The following is an 8,355-nucleotide window of genomic DNA, read 5'->3' as shown; positions in this document are numbered from 1 at the left end:
ACCTAACCTAACCCAAAACCTAACCTAACCCAAAACCTAACCTAACCCAAAACCTAACCTAACCCAAAACCTAACCCACCGTCTCAAACGTGGTAACCATTAACGAAACGTTTGTAAGAATGTATAAAGAGTAACAAACTCTTTTCCACGAAAACACTGAACGGATTTGATATGAATTGCTTTTGCTCGTGACTGTTATTATGCTAAAAGCGGACAACGGAACTTATTGTTTACCGGATGGTAAGCGATCACCAATGCTACGTTTCTGAGTGATTTGACATTTTGTAGGATTGTATAGCTTAAAAAAAAAAATGGGCATCGGGAAAATAAATAAAAGTTTCTGTGTAAACGTACTTTATTATTATCTTAACCATTCCGATTCATTCAAACATGTATTATTACTACCTTATAATAGTTTTGATAACTTATACTAAAGACTCCTATATAATAAACCTATTATTGATAACCGGTATTATTTGCAATCTGTCGCTGCTTAAGTTGGAACTTCAAGAGAAACTTATAAACAATTATCAGTTTATGATTTTCTCGAAAATCACTCATAACTTACTATCATCTAGAATTTAATTACTTCCATGTTTGATTTTCAATTTATCTGCATAATTCAGAGCATATTATTTATGATATGAATAAATTCTTAAATAATGGGACGGCAGATTGATACTTATATTTTTATAATAAAAAATACAGTATTTTAAAGATAATACATTCTATATACAGAGACCTGTTAGACTAGATAGTGATGGCTCAGGCAGATAATCAGAGACATTTGGAAAATATCTAATCACAATATTGAGTTTCGTCGTTGAGTTTCACAATTCTCACGCAACGGCTTGAAAAGTATTTTCTATACCAACAGAGACAGCTAGCAAGATACATGCATTGAGGCACCTTCATAATACAGACTGTTAATTTATGCTACGATTAAATAGTTGTTAGGATATTTTTTCTAAGGGTAATCAGCGTTTTTAAGAAGATTCTACATACAGATAATGTCACATAAACGTAACATGTATGTTTGACCTTAAAATAACTAATAAAGATTTAAAGTGCGTTATATGTGCTCCCGTGCTAATCGGGGCAGTCTTAGAAAAAATATCCTGTATATTACACAGTTACAGACGAACTCGGGTCTCTTTGTCTCTTATGTTCTAACTTTAACAAAGGTAAAAAGTAATTGCATGTCTTGAGAATATTTAATTATTTTTCGAAACATCTTGTTTAAAGCAGTTTCGTGTCATGTTACTGTTTGAGGTCTCTTTACGTCATGTCCGATAACTTTCTGATATAATTTCAACGTTATAAAAGTTACTCTGTACTAATTTGACGAAACAACGCACAGGTATCCAAAAGTGATTAAACACGACTTTGCTTCGATTACTTTACATAAAATAACAACTCAAGAATAAATACTGCAATATAATTAAATGACGTGCAAAAACCATACAAAGATATGGTGTAGCCGTGCCGCTTTTCGCTCGACTTGGCGGGGGCATTGCCGTGCCGTGCCGTGCCGTGCCGTGTCGTGCCGTGTTTTAATCACTTTCTAATCTTATTAATATCAATATCAAAATAACGATGAAATCATGATAAAAAGGATCGGACTACTGTTAACACTGTATATGCCAATTTAATGACCGTATTAAGTGGGTCTACCGAAATCTTCCCGCAAGAAACCTGAAAAGGTAGTAGCCGGTGACCGCTTGGAATATCCTGTGCACCCAATATAATCTGCAACAAAATACAATTAGTTGGCATTTGAGAGCAATCTTGAGTCTTTTGTTGTTAAACTAAGATGGATGGTATGTAGGTAAGGCATAGATTTGCACGTCTCTGTTTGATTTTCGCTTATTGACATGTAAGGGTTCTAAAGATTTCTGTATGTTGTCCAGGAGACAAAGGCAGCCATATGAGTGGATGAAGTGTTGAAAGAATGAATGGTGAGCGGGTGGTGAGCGGGTGGCGAGCTACCGACCGGCGCAGTTTGGTGCGCGCGGCGGGCAGCGAGTCGAGCGTGTCGCGCAGCACGTAGCGGCGGATGCCGAGCATGTAGGCGGCGACGTAGGCGTCCCAGCTGAAGCGCGCGGGCCAGGCGGGGAAGGCGGCGCCGTCCCGCGCGCCGCGCGCCGCCGCCCGCAGCGCGCCCGCCTCGCCCGCCGCGAACTCCCACTCGCGGTTCGCGAAGTACTCGCCCGTCGCCGCCGCCATCTTAAACCGCCTCGCGATCGACATCATGCTGCAAATTTTACAGAACAAACAACGATATCATTAGTATCACACTTCACACTAATATTACAAATGTGAAAGTTTTTTTGTTTGGATGTTTGTCCGTCAATGACGCTGAAACTACTAAACGGATTTTGATTATATTTGGTACAGAAACAGGTATCACCTGACTTGGTTGATAGGATAGCTTTTATCTCGATTAAATGCTCCCTTGGGATAAAACAGGAATCTTGATATCCAATTAAAAATAACAGTAAAGTTGTGACTCACATGGGCTTGCGTCCCTGCGCGCGCAGCAGCAGGTCGTAGAAGAAGGCGGGCAGGAAGTGGCACGTCAGTTCCCAGAAGGTGTTGAGCGCGCGCGACTCCGTGAACGAGAAATTGGGGTACCACATCACGTACCTGCATGACGTCAGTCGAATTGTTGGTGCAATAATAACAATTTAGTGCACTCTGTGACAATGATTTGAAATAATATGTCACAATATGTACTGTATTAACTGAAAATTGTTTTCGAAGTTTGTCGATTACGCTTCGGCACGAATTGGGCCAGCTCGCACCGGGGAAGTACCACACCACCAAAGGAGACCATGAAATGGTAGTAGCATGCAACTGTGTTTCGTACGGTGAGTGGGGAACCGTATGCCCGTTTTTTATTTAGTCCTTCCCAGTCAGTTCCTTCTTCCAGTCGTCAATCCTTTCCTTATCATGTGGTTCATGGGTGGTGGTGTTCACTTACCACCAGCTCAGTTGCCCGCTTATGGCATAAAAAAACACAAGTGGACCTATATATTATTGTTCTTAAATAAAAGAAATAACGATAATAATAAAAATAATTTATTTAACAAACTATAAATGATATTTTATATTATATTGGAACATGTTATTTGGGGAACTCACTTGGTGGGGTTCTCTCTCGCCCACTTGACGCAGAGGCGCGTGAAGTGTCCCCACTGCAGGGGGTCGATGGGGCCTGACGTCACGTGGTACACGGGACAGTGGCCCGGCCTGGAATATCGGAAATTAATAAAGTTTAGGAAATCAAACAGTTTTAATGACCTTTATTCATGTTATTTATTATACATTGTTATTAACAATTAATTGTCAACCGCGGCTGAGGCGCGTGCACCACGTACACACAGTTGCAATTCATTTGCTTAGAGATAGCACACACACATACGTAACGAATGTCACAATTTATATTTCTATGCTTGTGTCGATAAACAACAAGCAGACTTTAACTTGGCTTATGTTAAACAACAATTAGCGCGCGATGACGCAAGCGCACGAGACACACGGTGCAGCCTCACTTCTTGGAGCCCTGTCTCCAGGCGGCGAGGATGCAGTTGTTGACCAGCGTGTCCACGGGCACGAGGTCCACCACGCAGCGCTCGCGGCAGAAGCCCGAGCGGTACGTGCCACGGGAGATCTCCATTATTATGCCTGACGAGTAGAAGTGGAAGAATTAGCGAAGGTCTGAGCTGAGTCCGCCCGCAACTTCGTCCGCGTGGAGGAGTTGCTTTGGGCTAACGATAACTCGCATAACTCGATGGTTCCTTTTTTTAGACTTTTGAGCTATATTCATGATAAAGTTTACAATAAAAATACACCAAATTTTAGTATACTTTCTGCACGAATCGGGCCAGACAAATCTGAACAAATCTGAACTATACGAATAAACGAAACAGTATAGAAATTACCAGTAACTCCATAAATGTTGTCGATCCAGCCGGGGAAGGGCTCCTGCACCGCAGCGGTCACTGGAAGCGTACAACATACAGTTTGGAATCATGCATAAGAGCTTATGGAACATAATTTATTACAAAGGATCTAGGACAGTTTCTTAACAAAAATTTTTATGATAAATTAAAATGTAATGGTTCTCCTCTGTAGAACTGCTTTCTCAGCCGGCAGTTAATAATGTACTCATATTAAGACAAATCGTCTTACTACATCTTACTACAAAACGTTACTACATGGAGTCTAGTTGAATAAACAAATCTTTGAGTTTGGAATTAATTGCGTTCAAATGCCAACATTTAAAAATATGATATCTTTGTATTATCTCAAAATTTTTGTATATTTGTATATAGTATTTGTATATCATGTATATTATAATTTTGATTTTTATATTTCATTATTAAGTTATATATTCTAATGTGAAAAATTGTGTGTTAGTTTGTAATTTAATTTATGTATAGCATGGTGGTGCGTTGGCTAGACTAGATATATACCAGTAGAAGCGTGCTAGAAGCTGGTGGTGAAAAATTGATAAAAAATATTAATAACGAAAAGCAATAGCTACATCACTACAATAGTATAAACAAATCGCTTTTTCTGTCTGTTTTTTTTTTACAGACAGAGTGATTCAAGAGGAAGGTTTATATGTACAATAACATCTATTAAACTAAATCAAATTTAACGCGTGCGAATTCGCGGGCAAAGCTTATAACATTATACATAGCGATCTCTAAAATTAGGTAAAATTCACAGAATGATAAGTACAAGGAGAAGTTTGCGTTACTCATATAAATATTTAAGCACGTGTTAAATACAAGCCTGCAGAATTTAGTAGCTCTTGATTTATAAATTTATAATTATACCTTCAAGTGTAAGATAAATTTGGACGAATAATTAATTTAATCCCAGCTATAACGCGTGTTTTGATTTGTGATGTTATAATAATAATAATACGGGCTCGTTTTCCGCAACTCGACGTCAAGCGCCTATAAAATTTGTGATGTTATAGAAAATAGAATTCGTCTAGTTAATAGTAGCTGAGCTAGACGAAACAAATCGATTGCATAAAATAATCATACAATATCGACCGGGGACAGCCCGGCCGCACCTGGCGGTTCGCAGACCGAGCTGAACGTAATTATAGTCGTTATAAATATTAAACGACAATTCTCTAAATTACACTTGCGTCTTGGAACACATGTCATTTTCACAATGTTTTTTAATCATAGCTGACACTAAATTGGTATTTAGTCTGGATATAATTTGGGAGTTTCTCCCGTGGCATTGTAGTTAAATTGTTGATAATCATAGTTGAATTCGATATGGTTCAAGCTCTGCTTCTGGCTTAGAACTTAGCCGATGTGTTAATAAGTAAACGTCAGGTGTGCCGTAACAGGTAACTAGGTACTGCCTGGCGAGGGGAGACACCTTCCATACATTGTTACCAAAATAAAATAAGACGGTTTTATTATAAATAAAGACTAGCTATTGCCCGTAGCTTTGTACGCCTTAAATGAAGAGTGGGTTAATAAATATTATTTACTCATATATACCTTTCTCTTGAATCACTCATCAATCACATATGTTGTTTATACTTAGATCTTAATCTAATTATATATACACAGAAACAGAACCGGGAAGCGACTTAGCTTTATATTAAGATAATATTGTTATTATAAATGCTAAAGTATCTTCCTGTTACGCTTTTGTGGCTGAATTGTAATCCATAGCTCCGATCGAGTTTAAATTTGGCATGAATTGGATTAATAAAGTTAAGGTAATAAAAGTTTAAAGTCTTAGCCATTCTGAAATAAATGAAGTTGTAACAGCCAGCACAAACCGATGGAGGGTCGCACGATGCAGACCGGCAGGTCGGTGCGACCGTGCACGATGGTCTCTGCGAGCGCCTTGGTCAGCGTGTACGGGTTGGGGTGCTCGCCCTGCAATGACAATTAGACAACAAATCATTGCCAATCATAAGAAAGAAGAATAAATGTTTATTAAACACCACAACACTTTTACAAATCTTTACAAAATTCCTTACAGACTAATGATAAGAAGGTGAACTTATAGCTTTTTTTAAGTCATCGTCGACAATGGAGCTGGTGGGTCGCCTGAACCTACGCCTCTACAAATGGATTGCCGACATTTAACAATAACATTTTTGTTTCTTTTATTTTTTATTTCAACGAAACATAAATCCCTCCAGCGCTAGCAATGTCACCCTGCATCAGCGTTTCTGACGTGCTTGATATCTAAACGATTTTTAAGTCATAATATAGTGTGCGATATCGCAGCACCACGCAGCGCAGAAGGAACAGGTGGGCTATGCAGTGTCCGCAGCAGGGTTCACACTCACAAGCAGCGAGTCGGCGATGAGGTCGACGGTGCGCGTGGGCAGCAGCTTGGCGCAGCGCAGCAGCGCGTCGGGCTCGCACGGCGGCGGGTACACGCGCTCCTCCACGCGGCTGCGCGGCGCGTTGCTATACGCCGTCGACACGTGCACCAGCGCCTGCGACGACCGAACCATATTTTAATTTTGTTTATGGTCATACGACACCAGTTACATTAAATCTCACTCTTATACACATTTCAGATAGTACCTTTTTATGTCATAGTCGACAATACCACCACCCGTGAACATTTGGACAGGCGTAAGCTCGATTGCAGAGCTTACGCCTCTGCAAATGGATTGCCCACTTGAATTTGGAAAGGGATTAAGAGAGGAACAAAGGAAAGGACTGGGAAGGATAAGGAAATGTATATGGGCTTCCGGCTCTCCTATACACCGAACGAACCACAGTAGATGCTACTATTTCACGCCGGTTTTCCGTGGGGGTGTACTTCCCCGATGCGAGCTTGCCCAATTCGTGCCGAAGCGTGCTCGAATCACACATACAAATGCTTTTTATCCATCACCGTTATCATCACCATTAGTCCATATATGTTTCCACTACACGGACACAGATCTACTATTCAACCCACGCGTCAAGCAATAATTAAGTTTAAGTATTAATTACGCTTTTCGCAGTTTCTCACTATGTCATAAGATTGATTCGATGAGTGAAAAGTCCTGTTTTTACTCTTCTTTCCTATCTTCAGACACAGAAATACATCATAAAATCGATCCGTTGCAACAAAGAATGACAATCAATCAACGCACATTCGCACTTATGTAGTGGGACTAAATAAAGTGAAGTGCGTGTGAAATATAAACTACTTATCTATTACCACGTACTAGAGCACTAATTGATCTCACCTTTGAAGCTCAGTTCAGATTACAGTTTGCTTTCTCAACACTTAATCGATTTGGCATTCGGGTCACGCAAATATTCTGTATTGCTTCACGTTTCTTACATAATTAAGATAAGTTATTTTTATATGATTAACTTATACCTGCTGGCGGAGCGGGCCGACAAGAAACGTTATAGCTAACTATCCTCAGATGTATGATTGCTGAATATAAACAAAAATATCATAAAAATCGGTTTATCGTTTCGGAGAACTATACATTGTTTGAACCTACTACTCATAATATATATTACTATTACTACTAGCTCCACGCCCTGGACCCGGGCGGGTAGTCATGAAAATAATAATTTAACCTATTTTTTAAGTTGAATCAAACTGCACATGGTGTGCAAATTTTTTTTTTATTTATTTAACTCTTCAACATTGATTGTACATAGAAGGAAATTTAGAGATAATAATAATCGAGTCGAGTTCTAAGGTAAAACCAAAAAAATAATGTGGGCGAATTGATAAACTCCTCTTTTGAAGTCGGTTGAAAATGTTCTTCCATTGGTTTTAATAGTGCTCAAGTGTTTTTTATTAATTTGTTTTTGCTTCAGCTCTAGACAATATAATATAAACAGAAATTAATGTCAGAACGAATTGTCAAGTTAGTGGACGTGCTATAAAATCCTATTGTTTTAAAGTCATGTTGCTATAAAATATTTATGCTAATTTGAGTATACATTATAATTTATAATGATAAACTATAAGCGATAACTCACATATTAATATTTTATCTTATGGGTTAATGAAAAATGCAACAACTTTGTAATTCACACCTATTGTCAATGTAACTGAAGCTTTTAAATGACTAGCTTCGGTTTGGTCACAATAACAACAATCAATTACACAAAATGGCATCTAACGAATATAAACATATTCGTACTGTAATCAAGCTCACTACCAAACTGTATTAGAATCCAAACGACCGTTTGTTCATAATAGTTATTATAATTACGTAAAAATACAATCGTTAAGCGTAACGCGCTATCGCGTCTAATTGACTATTAAGGATTTCTAAGTTAATACGAGTATATATGTGGATTTATTTTTTTTTTTTTTATTTTTTTTTTTTTT

General features: G+C 38.5%; 1 protein-coding gene across 1 annotated transcript in view; it reads right to left on the bottom strand.

Moving 5' to 3' along the window:
• Positions 1-337: 337 nt before the first annotated feature.
• Positions 338-8,355, bottom strand: part of LOC119838049 (putative fatty acyl-CoA reductase CG5065) — a 14,137-nt gene continuing 6,119 nt past the window's right edge. Inside the window, exons 5-12 of the mRNA XM_038363855.1 lie at positions 6,344-6,496; positions 5,825-5,924; positions 3,945-4,004; positions 3,555-3,687; positions 3,145-3,252; positions 2,515-2,646; positions 1,994-2,254; positions 338-1,749 (exon numbers count right to left, since the gene is read on the bottom strand). Coding sequence (XP_038219783.1) covers positions 1,671-1,749; positions 1,994-2,254; positions 2,515-2,646; positions 3,145-3,252; positions 3,555-3,687; positions 3,945-4,004; positions 5,825-5,924; positions 6,344-6,496 — 1,026 coding nt within the window. The 3' untranslated portion in view covers positions 338-1,670. The remainder of the gene's footprint in view (positions 1,750-1,993; positions 2,255-2,514; positions 2,647-3,144; positions 3,253-3,554; positions 3,688-3,944; positions 4,005-5,824; positions 5,925-6,343; positions 6,497-8,355) is intronic.

This window comes from Zerene cesonia, unplaced genomic scaffold (assembly GCF_012273895.1).
Source record: "Zerene cesonia ecotype Mississippi unplaced genomic scaffold, Zerene_cesonia_1.1 Zces_u001, whole genome shotgun sequence".
Taxonomy (NCBI): domain Eukaryota; kingdom Metazoa; phylum Arthropoda; class Insecta; order Lepidoptera; family Pieridae; genus Zerene; species Zerene cesonia.
The sequence above is the reverse complement of the archived record's forward strand: the minus strand, read 5'-3'. Positions and strand labels throughout refer to the sequence as shown.